The sequence below is a fragment of the Myotis myotis genome, unplaced genomic scaffold (assembly GCF_014108235.1).
Source record: "Myotis myotis isolate mMyoMyo1 unplaced genomic scaffold, mMyoMyo1.p scaffold_m19_p_4, whole genome shotgun sequence".
Classification (NCBI taxonomy): domain Eukaryota; kingdom Metazoa; phylum Chordata; class Mammalia; order Chiroptera; family Vespertilionidae; genus Myotis; species Myotis myotis.
In genome coordinates, this window is record NW_023416346.1 from 94,315,084 (window position 1) to 94,337,650 (window position 22,567).

At 42.5% G+C, this 22,567-nt stretch overlaps 1 protein-coding gene across 2 annotated transcripts in view; it reads left to right on the forward strand.

Annotated features, from left to right (window-relative positions):
- The window catches only part of LOC118654202 (vascular endothelial growth factor receptor kdr-like), a 463,598-nt gene that overhangs the window by 382,497 nt on the left and 58,534 nt on the right, over positions 1 to 22,567 (forward strand). For both annotated transcript variants that reach the window (XM_036305522.1, XM_036305523.1), the window contains exon 28: positions 4,080 to 4,186. In XM_036305522.1, the coding sequence (XP_036161415.1) occupies positions 4,080 to 4,186 (107 nt within the window). The remainder of the gene's footprint in view (positions 1 to 4,079; positions 4,187 to 22,567) is intronic.

Below are 22,567 nucleotides of genomic sequence, written 5' to 3' on the forward strand. Positions count from 1 at the left end.
TCTTTAATACATTTTGACTTAACTTTTGTAAGTGGTGTCATATAGTGGTCAAGTTTTATTATGTTAATTAGCTTGGTTTTGGTAATTATTTCATCATATACACATATATTAAACTAGTGGCCCAATGCACAAAATTTATGCAGGGAAGGGGGGTTTCCCTTCAGCCTAGCCTGCACCCTCTCCAATCGGTCCTAAACCAGCAGTTGGGCATCCCTCTCACAATCTGGGACCACTAGCTTTTAACTATTCACCTGCCTGCCTGCCTGATTGCCCCTAACCCCTCTGCTTGCCTGCCTGATCGCCCCTAACTGCCTCTGCTTGCCTGCCTGATTGCCCTTAACCCCTCTGCCTGCCTGCCTGATTGCCCCTAATTGCCTTTGCCTGCCTGTCTGATGACACCTAACTGCCCTCCCCTGCCGGCCTGATCTCGCCCCTAACTGCCTATGCCTGCCTGATCGCCGGGGTCTGGGGTGCAAGTGAATTGGATTCCTGTCTGGAAGGCTGCTGACAGCAAGCTATCCAACAGCCAATTCTGCAAGGAATGGGGCTCTCTCCTCCCTCCTGTCAGGGTCTGGTTTGAAGGCCAGCCATGTCTCAAACCACATGAGACCCAGAGTTCTACGGTGGCCTGGCTGGATGGGGCCCACAGCCCCCTCCTGCTGCAGCACCACAACATCCCAGGGCCCACAGTCCCCTCCTGCCATGGTGCCATGGTGTCCTGGGGCCCACAGCCCCCTTGGTAGTCAGTGCTGGGTTGCTGTGGTGCCCATGTCAGCGGCAGTCAGTGCTGGGTCGCCGCGCCACCATGGTTGGCCGGGACCCATGACTGACTTCTGTGGCACTCACAGTGGCAGCAGTCAGTGCTGGGTCACCACAGTGCCCGTGGGAGCCAGGGGGGAGGGACTGAGAGGTCAGCAGTTCAGCCTATTTGCCAGTCCCCGCCCACCCAAGCCTGCTACGTGCACAGCCTGGCATTCAGTCATCCGTTCGGTAGTTTTGGATGTTACAGACCCTGGCTCTTTATAGATATAGATAGATATAGATTAGATAGATATAGATATAGATATAGATATAGATATAGATATAGATATAGATATAGATATAGATATAGATACAGATAGATCATTAAGTTGTATATTTTAAGTATATACCATTTGCATTTATCAATTACACCTCAACAAAGTTGAAGGGGAAAAGGGACCAATAAAGGGTTCTTTTTTATTGTAACCATGGATACCTACAACAGCAAACAATCCATCGCTAAGATTAAAATTAATTTATTAATTCAGGTATTGATAATTCTTTCATCACTGATGATTTTTTTTCTCTCCCTCTCTCTTCCTCTATGAAATCAATAAAAAATAAACAACAACAATAAAAATAGAGACACTTATGGAAAAGCCTATCACCTCCCCTTGTGACCATGATAATATAGAGTGATTAAGAAAATGTATCTGAGAAGGAAAGTAGGGGAGGGCGGGGGTAAGGGGAAAAGATCAACCGAAGGACTTGTATACATGTATATAAGCCAAACCAATGGACATGGACAACAGGGGGATGGGAGCATGAGTGTGCGGGGCCGGGGGGGGGGGAGGTTGGGGGTTAATGGGGGGGATAAGGACACATTTGTAATACCTTAACTAATAAAAAAAAATAAAATGTATCTGGAACAGAATCCTAGCCTTACTAACTTTGTAACCTTGGGCATATTACTTAACCTCTCCATTCCTCAGTTTATGCATTTGTAAAATCAGGTACTAATAGTATCTTTCTTCATAAGATGTGGTGAGTAAATAAGAAAATAGATGCAAAGCACTTATTATAGTGCCTGCCACATAATAAGCAGTGCTTATTATTTTATCACATTTTAGATTTGATTCTTGATAATGGATTATCTGTAGAGGGCTAAGGGGCAGATGATGTCATCAGATGACTCGGCAATGGGTAACAGGAAAACCAGTGTTTTAATTGGGAACCTGTTCCCCAACATTGACAGAGTTATGAAGCTCTAATGTCTGTCCTCCTTCCTCTCTTGTAAGATTGTTTATTTAAGAAGAGAGAGAATAGGGGAAATTAAGAGGGAAGAAGGGAATCCTATATAATAAAAGAGAAACATGGTAATTAGCCGTACGTCCGCTACCCTTCCCATTGGCTAATCAGAGTGATATGCAAATTAACTGCCAGCCAAGATGGCGGCCGGCGGCCAGGCAGCTTGAAACTAACATGAGGCTTGCTTGCTTCAGTGACGGAGGACTCCAAGGTTCCCCGCCTGCCACTGCCAGCCTCTGAGCTTGCCGTTTGAAACATTGTTACAAATATAGAAGCTAAACAAAACCCCAGAAACCTGCTTTCAGTCAGCAGGGATCTCAGAGCTGGAGTTGATACAGTGTTTCGATTATAGAACCCAAACAAACCAGATACCTGCTTTCAGTAACAGAGGCCTCCGAGCTGGAGCCAGAGCTAAAGCTTGCCCAGAATTAAAAAGAAAAAAAAGAAAAAAGGAGCAGTTGGGAGCTTCAGTCACCCGCCAGCCTGAAAACAGCCCTCAGCCCCTCACCCAGACTGGCCAGGCACCCCAGTGGGGAACCCCACCCTGAATGGTGTATGACCAGCTGCAAACAGCCATCATCCCCTCACCCAGGCTGGCCAGGCACCCCAGTGGGAACCCCCACCCTGATCCAGGACACCCTTCAGGGCAAACCAGCCGGCCCCCACCCATGCACCAGGCCTCTATCCTATATAGGAAACGGGTAATATGCCTCCCGGCACCGGGATCAGCATGACAGGGGGCAGCGCCCAAACCCCCTGATCACCCTGCGGCTCTGTGTGTGACCGGGGGTGGGGCCACAACCTCCCTATCCGCCCTGCTCTGGTCGTGACAGGGGAAGGCGCCCCAAACCCTGATCAACCCTGCTCTGTGCGTGATAGGGGAGAGCTCCCCAGCCCCCTGATCGCCCTGCGGCTCTGTGTGTGACAGGGTGCGGTGCCCCAACCCCCTGATTGGCCCTGCTCTGTGTGTGACAGGGTGCGGCGCCCCAACCCCCCCCCCCCGTACGGGCCCTGCTCTGTGTGTGACGGGGTAGAGCCGTAACCTCCCAATCGGCCCTGCCCTGAGTGTGATAGTGACGGTGCCCCAACCCCCTGATCGACCCTGCTCTGTGGGTGATAGAGGGCGGTGCCCCAACTCCCCTATTGGCCCTACTCTGTGAGTGACAGGGGGGAGCTCCTCAACCCCCTGATCGGCCCTGCTCTGTGCATGACAGGGGGGAGCTCCCCAACCCCCTGATGGGCCCTGCTCTGTGTGTGACAGGGTACGGAGCCCCAACCCCCCTGATGGGCCCTGCTCTGTGCGTGACAGGGGTCAGTGCCCCAACCCCCTGATTGGCCCTGCTCTGTGCGTGACAGGGTATGGAGCCCTAACCCCCCTGATGGGCCCTGCTCTGTGGGTGACAGGGGGTGGCGCCACAACCTCCCCATCGACCCTGCCTTGAGTGTGACAGGGGGCGGTGCCCCAACCCCCCAATCGGCCCTACCCTGAGCATGACTGAGGGTGGCATCGCAACCTCTCAATCCGCCCTGCTCTGTGCATGACAGGGGGCGGCGCCCCAACTCCCCAATCGGCCCTGCTCTGAGCCTGATCAGGGGCTGCACCTAGGGATTGGGCCTGCCCTCTGCCACCCGGGAGCAGGCCTAAGCCAGCAGGTCGTTATCTCCCGAGGGGTCCCAGACTGTGAGAGGGCACAGGCCGGGCTGAGGGACCCCCCCTTCCCCCCAAGTGCACAAATTTTTGTGCACCAGGCCTCTAGTATTCTGTATAAAACATGTTTTAATAAAAAACACTGAATCCACAAGTTTGTAAATACATCCTTATTAATCAGCTTCTATAGCACAAAAGATGTTGCTCTAAGTTGTTAAGAAAATATTTTGAGGTAAATAGAAAAGTAGAGCAAATTTCTGAACTGTCCAACGAAGGCCAGCAGCTCTTCTTATAGCCAGATGTAGGCAGGAAAGGATATTACAAATACAAATTAGTATATTTGTCCCTTGGAAATGATGGATACATATGTTTTCACATGCAGGATGGCAAAGACTACATACCCCTCAATGGCACTGGTGGAGCACCCACATTCATGGCCCTGGATCCTGTACAAGAGACCATAAGTAATAATATCATAATGGAAGCCAGGTGAGATCCAATAGCTTCTTTTTCTTTGAGATGATGGTTTGGAAAATTGTTAACAAGGTTAATTGTCTAAAATTAGTAACTGTTTTAAAGGGGGAGCAGTAAATTATATTCCTCTTTTCTCAGAGTTCTGAACCAATTGAAACATAAATGACAGTGCCAATTTAAGGTCTTCATTCCAGCTTTATTGTTGACATAAGCTAGATCAGAGAATTGGTTTATAGGTGCAACCAGATGGATTTTTAACACTCTCCTGGATTAGATTTACCCTAAAATTTCAGAGTTCTCCCTCAAGGAGAATACACTCTTTGCAAGAAAGAAAGTCCTTGAAAAAAGCATGGCAATTAATTCTCTTTACCAGTCTGATAACTAACTTCCCCTTTTGCAATGAGGGGTGGGGTAAGAGATTCAGGTGGAGTGTGCCTTTTACAGAGTGTCCTCCACATGGAAATGAGAGGAGTTAAAAAAAAGTGTCCCTGCCAACAAGGTATATTGAATGATAAGTGGAGAGGGCCCAAGGGCAATTGAGGATAAGACTAAGCACAATTTAATTCACCTCAAGTGAACAATGAATATATTAAATACTTTTGTGTTCAAATAATAGATACAGAGGCAGAGCTGCCTCAAACAGATTGTCAAACTGCAGCAGGAAGGCCGGGGAGGGTTGGGGGGCAGGAGGTAGGGGGGTAAGAGATCAACTAAAGGACTTGTATGCATGCATATAAGCATAACCAGTGGACATAAGACATTGGGGGATAGGGGAGGCTAGGGGACTGTCTAGGGTGGGGGGATAAAATGGACACATATGTAATACCCTTTGTAATACTTTAAGCAATAAAAAAAAATAAATAAATAAAGTGCATTTCTGGGACAAAAAAATAAATAAATAAATAAATAAATAAATACTTTTGTGTTCAACATTAGTGTTAGCCACTGAGAGGGTCTAAAATAAGACCACTCAAAAACCTGACAATCTATTATTGAGATAAAACATACATAATTATGAGTAAGTCTAGGGAGTTTTGTCAAGAGGGCATAAATAAGTGGTGTGGATTAACTCATAAGAGTTCAGAGAACAAAGAAATCAACATAAGGTTAAGGCATAAAGTAAGGTCTCCATTTATAGTTGTGCAGTTTGTGTAAAACACAACTCAGGGAGAAAGTGGGGACTGAATCCAGCTCATGTTCTGCTTGATAATCCCTATGCCCAACACATCTTCGTATGCCTAGAGAAAGGGACATCTTTCATAGTTACTTTATCATTCATTGAGGGTCTAGGGGAGGATTCTGCCAAAAGGTGGTACCTTTTACTAATCTATACAATATATAGGGTGGTCATGACCTTAGTAGAAGATTCCTAGAGGAGCTGAGGCTAACAGTAAGCCCACCAAGGGTGGAGCAGCATTTACTCAGCAGTTCCCAAATCCCATTATATAGTCATTAGCTGAAAAATTAGTATGATTCCAATGATATTATGCTGGAACTAGGTGTACTACATCTCTATTACTCATCACATAGATTTTATTTTTCAACATAATTCTTTTTTTTTAAAGCTTCAGCTATCAAAGTTTTCTATATTTTACACATCACATGGTTCATACAAGCCTAATCTATTTTGCACTTGATTGGTTGACATTTCCTTCATAACACTATACACATTTAATGACAGCTATAAGTCACAGTGTTTTTCAGAAGGAAGACAATCATGGAGTCATCCTAGCTGGAGTGTTAGGAAATATACCATACACAGTCCTTTAAATTTTACCTTTTTTTAAAGAATGAAGAAACCAAAGCTATGAGGTGTGGAATGTTCTGGGTTCATCCAGAGAAGCACTGAGAATTGAGCTCTGATCCATGAGGCCTTGTCTGGTTGTTTATTCACACTCTTGTTGTTGTTCAACCATGACTGGACATATTATTTCCAATCATATCTATATATACAAGTATAAAAGCCTAAGCAACCAGCCGATCGGCCGACTGACTGTCCGACCGGTAGCTGTGACTTTCACTGACTACCAGGGGCAGACACTCAACGCAGGAGCGGAAACCACAGGCATGGAAACATGGAACAGACTGATGAATCTCAGAGGAAAGGGGGGAGGGGGAGGGTGGCAAGAGATTAACCAAAGATTTTATATGCATACTGGAGGCCCGATACAGGTCCCTTGGCCTGGCCTGCACCCTCTGGCAATCCGAGACCCATCAGGGAATGTCAGAGAGCTGGTTTTGGCTCAATCTCCACAGGCCAGGCCGAGGGACCCCACTGGTGCACAAATTTAATAATGAGGAGGAAGGGAATGCCTTCTCCACTTGGAGATTTTTCTTCAGGAGGGCTGCATGAAGTAAGTCTTGGAGAGGATCAAATTTCATTTTATTAGTTTCATTTTATCCTGGCCATCAATCTATAGTGACATGTGCCTTGGGGAAACCATGCAGTAAAAGGAAGGAATGTGCACAGTCAGGGACTCTATAATTATTTGAGGGCTTTGATCCATTCCTGTCTCATGTTACTGGCTGGCACCAAGTGGTTCACCTATAGCCAACTTCTCCATCTATGCACCTGTATGCCCAGACCTGACTCTCAACACTTACCTTTATTTCTGTGCATTCATGGTGAGACCCAGCAGCCATGGTAGAGCATGCCAATAGCCAGGCCCCATTCGGTTACTATCACACCTGTAGTTGACCTTGGTCCTATTTCCTTGCTCTGACCCATACCACTATGTTTGCATATGCAACTGGTCCTTTACACTACCCAATATCTACAGTTGGCACCTTCAACTGACTGTATGCATACCACTAGCTATGGGAACCACTGCTGTTGTACTGGTTCCTAGCTGCTGTTTGACCTGAAGGACCCTCAGAGGACCCTAATAACACCTGCAGCCACTGAAGAAGCCCCAAAGTATTTGCAAAAGGCCACACAGTTGTCAATGCTGCTGACTCCAGTGGCCTAAGTTAAAGAGACAGTAAGACCTCTGGACCCAGTGCCACCACATATTCCCACACTTGGCATCCTTCACCACTAATCCAGAGTATCAGAGCATACTCCAGTGTAAACCTACCCACAGGTGAATGGCTAATTTTTTTTTAATGAAGTTAGTTCATACATTCTGAAAAACGTGATAGCTTCTTCAAATGTACAGACACACATGCAAGGCTACAAGAATCACTATAATTCAGGGAAACATGAAAATACCAAATCCATAAAGAAAACTTACTTATAATAAATATGTTTCTAAGGAAAAATAAGAAAACTTCTAGAAAATCAATCCAAAGAAATGGGTATCCATGAATGGCTCAAAAAGAATTTGTAATAATAATTCTAAAGATACCCAGAGAGCTACAACAGAGCGTAGATGAACAATTTCACAACCAAGGGGGGAAAAAAGAAAAAAAAAGTAATAAGTTCAAGAGTGAGATAGAAAACATTAAAAAAAAACACACACACACAGAAATTTTGGAACTGAAGAATAAAATGATTGAATTGAAGAATTCAATAGATAGCCTCAATAACAGAATTGCTCAAACAAAAGAAATAACTACTGATATAGAAGACAGATCAATTGAAATTAATCAATCATAACAGAAAAAAAACGAATGAAAAGTAATGAGGAAAGCATTCAGTACTTTGGAACCTCAGAAAGAGAAAGGAGGAAGAAAGGGGTAGAAAGCTTATTTAAATAAATAATGATGGAGAATGTCACAACTGTGGAAAAAGAAGAGATATGGATATCCACATTTATGAAGCTAAAAAGTCACCTCAACATTTCAATCCAAAATTATCCCCTCCAAGACACATTATCCTATGGCTGTCTAAAATCAAACACTAAGTAGTCATGTCGCCAAGATGATGACATAGGTCATTCCTGAATTTTCTTGTCCTTAAAGAACAATAACTACTTATAAAAATTTACCAGTTCATTGTGGCTGAAGTATCACTCTGCCCCACAGAAATCAAGACAAACTGCATTAGAAGGGTAAGAAGAATGGTTATATGCTGACTGCATTGCCCTTCCCCAGGCCACAGCATCACAAAGTGGCAAGGTATTTCCTGAACCTACTATTCCTCCACTGGGGGAAAAAAGCCTGAGAGGACATCCAGCTCCCTCCAGCATTATGGATCACTTTGTGGGAGCCCCTACTCTGGTCTAGCTAAATGGGAATTGTAGGAGAATCAGTGGGGCTAAACCACTGGAAATCTGATTATGATGGAGAAGGGAAGAGAGTCTTGCCACAAGAAGCACTTGGGTCTTGAAACACTAAGTTTCTACATGCAGAACCCAAGTAGTCCCATCAGATTTTCTCATCTTCAGAGCCAAGATAGTGGTAGTCTGACCCAGGAACACTGCTGGGTGCATGATTTAGAACCTCAAATGGGTTTTATTGGATCTGGAGCCTGGTCTGCTTATGCCCAGCCAAGGTACGCATGCTATGGAGAGTAGCTTCCAGTCCCATATGAGCAGAAGGGCTGGCCAGAACATCTGAAAGCTATATGAACCAGCAATGTTCAAGCCAAGAGGCAGGCAGGCAGAGCTGATTGCCCCCACAGCAAAGCAAGTACTGGGCAAGGAAGATTTACCTGCTATACCCAGGCAGAGGATTTAATTCATGTCCTTACCCACTGATTAGTGTAGCTCCCAGCCCCTCCCAACCAGAAATCCTGTTTAAGAAACTTTGAAAGTTGACTGCAGTGAGCCCTCCCCATTCTGCTTATTCAAGAAGGCTTATCATGGCCCTATTTGCTATGAGTGTAGCTCTCAGTGTGTCTGGCAAGTTGGAGGCTGTATACCCCAGAAAGCTCAAGCAGAGAAGTAGAATGTTGGAGCTAATACTCTGCAGAGCAAAGCTAGTGGCTACTATTTAGCCAGAGATCTTGGAGCAAGGGTCAACTTGAGTCAAAACCATAAATAGACAGCCTTACCTACCTTTGAGCTGCTTCTCCTGCTATACTCATGTTGGGAAACTACTCATACCCCACTAATTACTTTATATACCCCTCAGCTTGCCTGAATGGAGAACATAACCAGAGCACACATGAACCTATAGAGCTAATCCAATAGCTCTTATTACAGTGGCACTTAAAAAATTAGAATATAGCCCATGGCTTTCCCCATATACAAAGAAAACATGGTCACCTTACTTAACAAGAAAATTCAGTGTACACTCTTGCCTGATTCAGGTGCCCAAACAATGAGCCATGCAGATCCTGGATCCCATCTGCTACCCTTCCAGACCAGGGAAACTAATTCATGCCTTCACCTAATGGTTTGTGTAGTAACCAGTCCTGACCATACAGTAAACATGAACAGAGAATCCAGGCAATAGTATAAAGTTCATCCAGAGTTCAAACAGTTTCTTCAACACAAATATTCCCTAATAGCAGACCCTACCTTCCAAAGGATATTTCCAGTACCCTAAACTGAGCTGATTTGTGAAGAATCGTCTCTGTCAAAACAAACTTGTAAACTCTTACAGAGGAGTGTCTGCTTACACAAGAATTCAAAGATCAAAGAACAAAACAAGTACTTTATCAAAGAGAATGAAACATTAAAATAGAACCAAACAGAAATTCTGAAGATGAAGAAGTCAATTAAAATAATCAAGAATGAACTAGAGGAAAAAGATGGCCACCGGCAAGAAGGTAGGGAGGGAGAGTGTGTGAGAGAGAGGGAGCGATAGAGGACTGTGTGGACGTGTGTGGTGTGTGCGAGTAAGAGCTAGGGACAGCTAGATCCTACAGATCTTCCAAGGGGCTGCTTAACCAAGCAGTTTAGACAGCGAAACCCCACTGCCACCACAAGCACTCCAGGAGGACACCGCCCAGAGACCGCACCATCTTGAAGAACAAAACTGCTTGAGATTAAGATCCTAGCCTCGCCACTACACAATCTGGTCTCAGTTGCAAATCGGGAGCCTACAACCACTTGGGTAAAAGACCTGCGACCACAGCTGTAAACCCACCGACACCAAGACACCAGGCACCCCAGCTGCAGATTTCTGTGAGTCACAGAGCCAATCCCCCTCCCTGCAGGCCCCACAGCAGTGGCATAGGAACTGACAGATCCTCTCCGCACAAACACACAACAGCAGCAGCTCTACCTGAATTTGAGCCTGGTTGTGCGGACACTGGAAATTTGTTTCCAGTGACCAGAATCCACATCCAGACAGGGAGGCTGTGCTGAATTTGAGCCTGGGGATCCAAACTAGGGGAGTTTGTTTTCTGAGACCAGACCTTACACCCAAGGAGGGAGGCTTCGCTGAATTTGAGCCTCCATGTAGATCTGGGGGAGTTTGTTTTCTGGGACTAGATCTCACGCCCAGGCAGGGAGACAGAACTGAATTTGAGCCTAGGTGTGCGATTTGGGGGAGTTTGTTTTCTGAGACCAGACCCTGTGCCCACATAGGGGAGCAGCACTGAATTTCAGCCTGGTGCTCAAACTCGGAGAGTTTGTTTCCCAGGACCAGACACACACCCAAGCAGGGAGGCTGTGCTGAATTTGAACCTGGACCCGGGAACTCTGGGAGTTCTTTTGCCCACAATCAGACCCCGCCCCCAAGCAAGGAGGCTGTGCTGAATTTGAGCCTAGGTGCATGATCTGAGGGAGTTTGTTTTCCACGACCAGACCCCACACCCATGCAGGGAGGCAGAGCTGAAGTTGAGCCTGGGGTCGCGAACTCAGGGAGTTTGTTTCCCGCCACCAGACACCATGACCAAGCAGGGAGGCTGTGCTGAATTTGAGCCTGGGTGCACCGACAGGGGGAGTTTATTTCCCGAATTGCACACCTGTGTGACCAGACCCCACGCCCACACTGGGCGGCAGTGCCACCTGACTTTGATTCAGGGCAATCACACTCAGAAGGCTGTTTTCCACAGGGCAGGAGTGGACCTCCTGCCAACACAGTGCAACTGTGAAACCCGGTCTCCCAAGCAGACCAGGGACCCTGATTCTCCATGCAAGAGGCAGCACTGAGCATCAATGACTTGACTCTGTTTCTCATCGTGCATGCCTGGGATCCCTGATTTCCAGTGTATTCACACTAAGAGCCAGTGACTCTAATTCTTGGTGCATGCACACACAGGGATCCTGATTCTTGGCGTGAGACTGCACCAAGCAACAGAGACTCTGATACTCGATTCTCGGCACAAACACAGGGGGTCTCTGACTCCTGACATGTGCTAGGGGACTCTGATTTTTGGCACATGCCAGCGGGGTCTCTGTTTCAGCATGGAGCATGCAGGGTCCCTGATTCTAGTTGCATACATGAGGCCACACAAAGCCCCTGCGACTCTGATCCTGGGCGAGCATGGCTCCCACCAACCCACAGAAGCCACACGTCTTGGTGTCAGAGCTCTTCATTGACACTCAGGGGGTGCAAAGCTCCCACTGCACACGGCCCAGGCCCCCGCAACTGGACATTTGAATCTTCTGGTGATTCAGAATGGGGAGACAACGAAACAATCCCCAGAGAAAAGAAAAAGAGAAATTGCCAAGAAAGGATATTAGAGAAACGGAAGCATGCAACATGACAGAAGAATTCAGAGTAATGGTCATACAGTTCATACACCAGATGGATGAGAAAATCAACAACCTGTGCAAAAATCAGGAAGAAATTAAAAGTTATATAGCTACAATCAAAAACAGCATGGAAGGTTTCAACAGTAGACTAGAAGAAGCAGCGGACCGAATTAGTGAGTTAGAAGATAAAGTACAGAAACAAGCCCAATCTGAACAGCAACTGGAGAAAAAAATTAAAAAGCAGGAGGAGAGCCTAAGGGAGCTTTGGGACAATGCAAAATGAAGTAACATACACATAATAGGGCTGCCAGAAGGACAAGAAGAGCAGCAAGGATTAGAAAATCTATTTGAAGAAATAATGACAGAAAACTTTCCTGATATGGGGAAGAAAAAAGATACACAAGTACAGAGAGTCCCAAGCAAGATGAATCCCAAAAGACCCACACCAAAACACATCATAATTACAATGGGAAATGTTAACTACAAAGATAGAATCTTACAGGCTGCAAGAGAGTTACCTATAAAGGAACCCCCATCAGATTATCAAATTATTTCCCAACAGAAACACATCAAGCTAGAAGGGAATGGAAGGAGGTATACAAAGTGATGCAAAGTAAAGGACTAAATCCAAGAATACTCTATACAGCAAGACTATCAATCAGAATTGAAGGGGAAATCAGGAGTTTTGCAGACAAGAAAAAGGCTAAAGGAGTTTATCACTACCAAGCCAGCAATGCAAGAAATGCTAAAGGGAATGCTGTAAAAATAAGAAATAAAAAGGTAAGCAGGAACACAGGCACAAAAATTAGAAATGGCTACAAACAAGTACCTTTCAATAATAACTTTAAATGTAAACAGAATAAATGCTCCAGTCAATAGACATTGAGTGACTGAATGATAACAAAACATGACCCACATATATGCTGTCTATAAGAGACCCACCTCAGAACAAGGGACTCACACAAACTAAAAGTGAAGGGATGGAAATATATCTTTCAGGCAAATGGAAATGAAAAAAAAAAAAAAAGCTGGGGTAGCAATACTTATATCTGACAAAATAGACCTCAAAGTGAAGGCCATGATAAGAGATAAGGAAGGCCACTTCATAATACTAAAGGGATTGATAAAACAAGAAGATATAACCCTGATAAACATATATGCACCCAATGCAGGAACACCTAAATACATAAAAAAAAAACCACTCCTGGAAGATATCGAGAGAGATCGACAACAATACTATCATAGTAGGGGACTTTAAGACATCACTGACATCACTGGATAAATCCTCTAGACCAGTGGTTGTCAACCTTCCTAATGCTGCAACCCTTTAATACAGTTCCTCATGTCGTGGTGACCCCAATTTCATTGTTACAAATTGAACATAATTAAAACATATAGATTAATCACAAAAAATATGTAATTATATATGTGTTTTCTGATGGTCTTAGGCGACCCCTGTGAAAGGGTCGTTCAATCCCCCAAAGGGGTTAAGGACCACTGCTCTAGACAAAAAATAAGCAAAGAAACAGCAATCCTACATGACTCACTAGATCAGATGGACTTAATTGACGTCTTCAGAACATTTCACCCCAAAGCTACAGAATATACATTCTTATCAAGTGCACGTGGGACATTTTCAAAAATAGACCACATATTGGATCACAAGCAAAGTCTCTCCAAATTCAAGAAAATTGAAATCATATCAAGTATTTTCTCAGACCACAATGGCATAATATTAGAAATAAACTACAATAAAAACAATCCAAAAAATTTGAACACTTGGAAGCTGAAAAGCATGCTATTAAACAGTGATTGGGTTACCAAAGAGATCAAAGAAGAAATTAAAACCATCCTGGAAACTAATGACAGTAAAAACACAACAATCCAAAATCTATGGGACACAATGAAAGCAGTCCTGAGAGGGAAGTTTATAGCTCTACAGGCCTACCTGAAAAAAATAAGAAAAAGTGGTAGTAAATCACCTAACTCTACAACTCAAAGAATTAGAAAGAGAGCAACAAGAAAATCCCAGAGTGAGTAGAAGGAAGGAGATAATAAAGATTAGAGCAGAAATAAATGACATAGAGACCAAAAAAAGAAAAAAAAAAAACAATGAAAAAGATGAATGAAACCAAGAGATGGTTCTTTGAAAGGATAAAAAAGATTGATGAACATCTAGCCAGGCTCACCAAAAAGCAAAGAGAGAGGACCCAAATAAACAAAATCAGAAATGAAAGAGGCAAAATCACAACAAACCCCACAGAAATGAAAAGGATTGTTAAAAAAAATAATATGAACAACTCTATTCCAACAAATTAGACAACATGGAGGAAATGGACATATTCCTAGTAAAATACAACCTTCCAAAACTCAATCAAGAAGATTCTAAAAATCTCTATAGGCTGATAACTATGGAAGAAATTGAAGCAGTCATCCAAAAGCTTCCAGCAAACAAAAGCCCGGGGCCAGATGGCTTCACAGGGAAGTTATACCAAACATTCAAGGAAGAATGAAAACCTATCGTCCTCAGACTATTCCAAAAAATTCAAGAGGAAGGAACACTTCCAAGCTCATTCTATGAAGCCAGCATCACCCTAATACCAAAACCAGGTAAAGACAACACAATGAAAGAGAATTACAGGCCAATATCCCTCATGAACATAGATGCTAAAATCCTCAACAAAATTGTAGCAAATGGGATCCAGTATTACATCAGAAAGATCATATACCATGACCAAGTAGGATTTATCCAGGGGATGCAAGGATTGTACAATATGTGCAAATCAATAAAAAAATTGAGAGATAAAAATCATATAGTCATATCAATTGATGCAGAAAAAGCATTTGACAAAATCCAACACCCTTTGTTGATAAAAACTCTCAGCAAGGTGGGAATAGAAGGATCATAACTCAACACAATAAAAGCCATATATGACGAACCCACAGCCAACATTATACTCAATGGACAAAAACTAAAATCATTTCCCCTAATAAAAGGAACAAAACAGGGATGCCCACTCTCACCACTGCTGTTTGACATAGTACTGGAAGTGCTAGCCATTGCGATCAGACAAGAAGAAGAAATAAAACGCATCCAAATTGGAAAAGAAGAAGTAAAACTGTCCTTATTTGCAAATGACATGATACTGTACATAGAAAACCCCAAGGACTCCATCAAAAAATTATTAGACTTAATAAATGAATTTGGCAATGTAGCATGATACAAAATTAACGCCAAGAAATCTATGGCATTTCTATACACCAATAGTGAACTTACAGAAAGAGAGACTAAAAAAGCAATCCCACTTACCATCACACCAAAAAAATTAATATACCTAGGAATAAACTTAACTAAGGGGGTAAAAGGCTTATACGCGGAAAACTACAGGACACTGAAAAAAGGGATAGAGGAAGACATAAACAGATGGAAGACCACACTGTGTTCATGGATTGGTAGAATCAACATCATCAAAATGTCCATACTACCCAAAGCAATCTATAGATTCAATGCAATCCCCATTAAAATGCCAACGGTATATTTCACAGACCTAGAACGAACTTTCCAAAAATACAATAGGAATAAAAAAGACCCTGAATAGCTACAGCAATCCTGAGAAAGAAGAACAAAGTAGGTGGGATTTCAATATCAGATATCAAGCTGTATTACAAAGCCACTGTTGTCAGAACAGCCTGGTACTGGCACAAGAACAGACAGATAGATCAATGGAATAGAATAGAGAAGCCAGAAATTGACCCAGGCCAATATACCCAATTAATATTTGACAAAGGAGAATGAACATAGAATGGAGTCAAGACAGTATCTTCAGTAAATGGTGTTGGGAAAACTGGACCGATACATGCAAAAAAAAAAAAAATGAAACTAAACCACCAATTTACACCATACACAAAAATAAACTCAAAATGGATAAAGGACTTAAACATAAGAAGGGAAACCATAAAAATACTAGAGGAATCCACAGGCAGCAAAATCTCAGACATATGCCGAAGCAATTTCTTCACTGATACTGCTCCTAGGGCACTGGAAACTAAAGAGAAAATAAACAAATGGGACTACATCAAAATAAAATCTTTTGCACAGCAAAGGAAACCATCAACCAAACAACAAGAAAGCCCACTGCATGGGAGAACTTATTTGCCAATGTTATCACCGATAAGGGTTTAATCCCCAACATTTACAGGGAACTCATACAACCTAACAAGAGGAAGATAAACAACCCAATCAAAAAGTGGGCAATAGATACTTTTCAAAAGAAGACAGAAGGAAGGCCAAGAGACATATGAAAACATGCTTAAAGTCACTAATTATCCGAGAGATGCAAATCAAAACGACAATGAGGTTCCATCTCACACCTGTCAGAATGGCTATCATCAACAAATCAACAAACGACAAGTGTTGGTGAGGATGCAGAGAAAAAGAAACCTTTGTGCACTTTTGGTGGGAATGCAGACTGGTGCAGCTACTGTGGAGAACAGTATGGAGTTTCTTCAAAAAACTAAAAATAGAACTCCCATTTGACCCAGTGATCCCACTTCTAGGAATATATCCCAAGAAGATAGCAACACCAATCAGAAAGCATACATGCACCCCTATGTTCATAGCAGCACAATTCATCATTGCTAAGATTTGGAAACAGCCTAAGTGCCCATCAGCACATGAGTGGATTAAAAAACCATGGTACATCTACACAATGAAATACTATGCAGTGGTAAAAAAGAAGGAATTCTTACCATTTGCAACAGAATGAATGGAACTGGAGAGCATTATGCTAAGGGAAGTAAGCCAGTCAGAGAAAGATAAATATCACATGATCTCACTCATTTATGGAACATAATGAACAACATAAACTAATGAACAAAAACAGATCCAGAGACAGAGAAGCCTTGATCAGACCGTCAAACCTCAGAGGGAAAGTAGGGGAGGGTGAAGGTAAGGGGGAGAGATCAATCAAAGGACTTGTATGCATGCATATAAGCCTAACCAATGGACACAGACAACAGGGGGTGAGGGCATGAGTGAGGGGAGTTGGGGGAATAATGGGGGATGAGGACAGATATGTAATACTTTAATCAATAAAGAAATTTAAAAAATACTGAACTAGCAATCATAGGAGATAGAGCAGATCAGATTGAGGAAATGATTAGTGATATCAAAGATAAAAATCTAGAAATGATACAGATAGAAAAAAAGACTTGGAAATAAAGAAGAAAGAACTGTATGAGAACTATCTGACTTCATCAGAAAGAGCAATATAAGAATAATAGGCATACCAAATAAGAAGACAGAGAGAAAGGAACGGAGCTTATTCAAGCAAATAGTGGATGAGAACTTCTCAAACCTATGGACAAAGCTAGATCCTAGAATCCAAGAAACAATCAGAACATATAATTACTTTAATCTAAAAAGGCCTTTTACCAAGGCACATTTTGTTAAAACTGTAAAAATATTAATGATGAAGAAATCCTTATCAAGGCAGCCAGGGAAAAGAAGAAAGTAATCTATAAAGGAAAACCTATTAGTTTATTATCGGACTTTTCAGCAGAATCTCTACAAGCCAGAAGAGAGTGGAACACAATATTCAAACTACTGAAAGAGAGAAATTAACAGCCAAGGATAATATATCCAGCAAAGCTGTTCTTTAGACATGAAGGGGAAATAAAGACTTGTCCAGATACAGAAGCTGAGGAATTGATCACCAGAAAACATCCATGAGAGGAAATACTCAAGATAGTTACTCTACCTGAAACAAAGAACAAAAGTCACAAAACTATGAATATGATCACCAACAAACTTACAGCATAAACTGGGATAATTTATAACAACAAAAAACATAAAAGACATGGGAGTAAAGGTCTGAATTTGCAAAGTAGGATGGATATTAGATGCATTCAAAAGAAAAAGAACTACTGAATATATGAAACTTTCCTTTTCATAAACCTAATGGTAACCACACACACACACACACACACACACACACACACACACACACACACACACACCCTGCTGAAACATATAGTTTTTAAAAAAATATATTTTATTGAATTTTTACAGAGAGGAAGGGAGAGGGATAGAGAGTTAGAAACATCCATCAGCTGCCTCCTGCACACCCCCTACTGGGGATGTGCCCACAACCAAGGTACACGCCCTTAACCAGAGTCGAACCTGGGACCTTTCAGTCCGTAGGCCGATGCTCTATCCACTGAGCCAAACTGGTTAGGGCAAGACATATAGTTTTAAAAAACAGGAAACAGTGAAAAATTATGAAATACCACTACACTAAAACAAAAGACAGAAACACAGAGATAAAGAACCAATGGAGGCACAGAGCTACCAGAAAACAAAAGATAAAATGGCCACAGGAAATTATCATACAGTAATAATTGTCCTAAATGCAAATGGACTGAATTCCCCAATAAAGAATCAGAGTAGCAGTTTGGATCAAAATATAAATCCCAACAATATGCTGCCTTCAGGAGACATATCTAAGCTGAAGAAACAAAATTAGACGCAAAGCAAGAGTGGAAAATGATTCTACAAGCAAATAACATGCACAGAAAAACAGGTGTACCCATACTTATTTGTGTCAAAATAGAATTAAAGATAACAAAAGTGGAGGAAGAACCAAGATGGCAGCATAGGTAAATGCTGGTACTGGCGGCCTCCCACAACCACATCAGAATTACAACTAAAATACAGAAAAACCATCATTCAGAACCACCTGAAGTATGTCTGAATAGAAGTCCTACAACTAGAGAAGTAAAGAAGAAAGTACATTGAGACAGGAAGGAGGGGCGGAGGGGTGAAACAAGATGGTTTGAGACCTATGTGTAGCGTTTTGTTTTTTTTGGTTTTTTTTTTATCAAGAGGGATATCTCCACTGCAGATGTTTCCCATGAGAAGCAAGGGGTCCCAGCCCCACACCAGACCACTCATCCCAGGGTCCCAGAGCTGAGAAGAGAAGTCCCCATAACTTCAGGTTGTAAAAACTATCAGGGATTGTGGCTGAGTGACACAGAAGTTGCTGGAGACCCAGGCAATTCCTCTCAAAGGGCTAGCACATGAACTTATATGGTCTCACTTTCTCTGAGCAACAGTGCCAGGCAGCAGCCTTGGGGGATCCAGGGACATACAAGGAGGAACTGGATTGTGTGGTATCAGGACAGGAACTCAGGGGCAGCTTTCTCCTAGAACAGGGTGCTCACAGGGGTCATTGTTTCTATGCTGGAATATCCCCCATCTCAGAGCTGACTGGCAGCCATATCTGAGTTTCCATCAGCATGGCCCATCCTCTCAGCTCTGCCCTGGTGATTCTTTGAGACTGTGCTCCATCCAATTTGCAGCCCCACCCAACCAGTTTGCAGCAGCTTTTCTATATGAATGGCCAGTTCTGGCTCAGGCTTCAGACTTTGCTAAAATCTCTCAAACAAGCAGCAGCTGACATCAGCATGCCCCAAGACTATCAATAAGAGGCGCAAGACTTGGCACTATCACCAGCCTTCCTTGCTTCACATCTAGGCCTCACCTGGGCGCTTCCAAGCCCAATGCAAGTAGCAGCTATCTGCAGATCACTCCATAGCTCCTGCCAGGTGGCCACAGGCATTGGCTCACTTTGCACCTCCCAGGAAGCCCCAGAGCCAATGCACCCATTTGACAGCTTCAGACCATAGCAGATTACAACTCTACACATCCACAAGCAATACACTCAAGGGGCAGACTCAGTGAGCAACAAAGCCCCACTGAAGTAAGTTCTGCTCCATAGGGTTATCTTTTGCACAGCAGCTCTTTCACTATAGTCACAGCTGGTCCTCACAGCCAATTGACCTGGAGGTCAATTCCTCCCAGTGACACCAACATCAATCAAGCCTCAACTACAACAAGACTGTGCATACAGCCCACACAGAGGTGCACCTAAAGTGCCCAGCTCATGTGACTGGGGAGGCTGAGCCACTGGGTCCTATAGGACACCTACTACAAAGCCATTCTACCAATTCCAGGAGACATAGAAGCTCTTTCTAATACATAGAAACAAACACAGGGAAGAAGCAAAAACATGGAAACAAATAAATATGTCACAAATGAAAGAAATGGAAGCAAGCAAACTACTGGATACAAAGTTCAAAATAATGTTTATAAGATTGCTCAAAGATTTTAATGAGAGCTTCAAGGGACTTAGTGAGACTTTCAGGGGTCATAATGAGAATTTCAAAGACATGAAAAAGGACCAGTCAGATATTAAGCATACACTAACTGAAATAAAGTATTATCTATAGAGATTCAAGGGTAGATTAGAGTATGCTGAGAATCAAATCAACGATTTGGAATATAAGGAAGGAAAAAACATGCATTCAGAAGAGCAAAAAGAAAAAGGAATATCAGAATTTGAAGATAGTGTAAGGAGCCTTTGGGACAACTTCAAGCATACCAATACTTGCATTATGGGGGTGCCAGAAGGAAAAGAGAGAGAGCAAGATCTTGAAAACTTATTTGAAGGAATAAAGACAGAAAACTTCCCCTACCTAATGAAAGAAATAGACTTACAAGTCCTGGAAGTGCAGAGAGTCCCAAACAAGAGAATTCCAAAACAAAGAGGCCCACACCAAGACACATCATAATTAAAATGCCAAAGGTTAAAGACAAATAGAGAAACTTACGAGCCACAAGAGAAAAGCAGTTAGTTAGCTACAAGGGAGCATCCCTAGGACTCATCAGCTGATTTCTCAACAGAAATTTTGCAGACCAGAAGGTAATGGTAAGAAATATTCAAAGTGATGAATAGCAAGGACCTACAACCAAGATTACTACACCCAGCAAAGCTATCATTTAGAATTGAAGGTCAGGTAAAGAGCTTCACAAACAAGAAAAAGCTAAAGGAGTTCATTACCACCAAACCAGTATTACATGAAATGTAAAAGGACATTCTTTAAGAAGAAAATGAAAACAAGAAGGAGAAGGAGAAGAAGCAGAAGAAAAAGAAGGAGAATATGAACAATAAAATGGCAGTAAAATGGCAATGCATACATAGCTATCACCAATTGAATCTAAAAATAATGAAGACAAATGAGAAATCTAATGAACAAAATAACTGATGAATAAAATAGAACCAGAGGCATGGAAACATGGAACAGACTGATGAATCTCAGAGGGAAGGTGGAGTGGGAAGAGATTAACCAAAAATCTTATATGCATACTAGAAGCCCGGTGCATGGATTCATACATGGGTGGGGTCCCTCAGCCTGGCCTGCACCCTCTCGCAATCCAGGATCCCTTGGGGGTGGGTGGGTGCCGGACTGCCAGTTTTGCCCCGATCCCCACAGGGATGTAGCAGTGCCAAAGTGGCAGGCGACTGGGAAGGAGCCTCAGCTGGGGCCAGGCACAGCTTTGCTGCTGCTCATCCTGGCCCTGCTGCACCTGCCACTGCTGCCACTGCTTGGTAGCACTGCTACGGATGCAGGAGAGGCTCCTGCCACTGCAGCTGTGCTCACTAGCTGTGAGCCTGGCTCAGGGCTTCTGGCTGAGTGGCACCCCCGCTGTGGGAGCACATTGACCACCAGGGGGCAGCTTCTGCGTTGAGCATCTGCCCTCTGGTGGTCAGTGCACATCATAGCGACTGGTCGACTGGTCGTTCCAGTCATTCTGGTCATTCCTGTCTTAACAGTCTCTTATATATTATATATATAATCTCCATCTCCATTACTTATGCACACAGACAATAGTATGGTGAAGGGTTGAGGTAGGATGGGAACTGGGTGGAGGGGAGTAACTGGAGGGAAAATAGGGACATTTGTAATACTCTCAACAATAAATTTTTAAAAATAATAAAATAAAAATGAAAAAAAGATAACAAAGGTAACAAGCAATGAAGATGAACATTGCATAATGATAAAGAGGACACTACATCAAAAAGACATAACACTACTTAATATATATGCACCCAGTCAGGGAGCACTGGAATATATAAAGCTACTATTAACAGAACTAAAGGAACAGACAAAAACAATCATAGTTGGGAACCTTAGTTCTCCATTGACAGCTTTCCATAGAATATCCAAATGGAAAATCAGTAAAGAAATATTGGCTTTACATGATATATTAGAGCAAATGGACATAATTGAAATTTATCCCAGAACCTTTCATCCCAAAACATCAGAATATACATTCTTCTCCAGTGCATATGGAACACTCTCAAGGATAGACCACACGTTTGACCATAAAGCCAGAGTCAACAACTCCAAGAAGATTGAAATCACACCAAGCATATCCTCTGACAAGGCTTTGATATTAAAAAAAGAAAATAAATAAACCCACAAATATACTGAGATTAAGAAACATACTACTACAAAACTGAATCAAAGAAATAAAAGATGATATCAAAAGATAAGACAAATAAAAATGATAATACAACATATTAAAACTCTGAGATGCAACAAAAGCAGTAATAAGAGGGAAGCTTATATTATTACAGGGTTATCTCAAGACACTAAAGAAATCCCACATAAATATCCTAACATTACATCTTAAAGAACTAGAAAAAGAAGAACAAAAGAAACCAAAATCATCAGAAGAAAGGAAATAATAAATATTAGAGCAGAATTGAATGAAATAGAGAACAAAAATACTATACAAAAAATGAATACCACAAAGAACTCGTTCTTTGAAAAGATTAGTAAAATAGACAAACCCCTTGCTAGACTCACTAAGGAAAAAGGAGAAAAAACTCATGTAAACAAAATCAGAAATGAAAAAAATTTATCACACACATCACAGCTATACAAAGGATCATACTAGAATATTATGAAAGACTATATTCACCAAATTCAATAATATAGAAGAAATGGATAAGTTCCT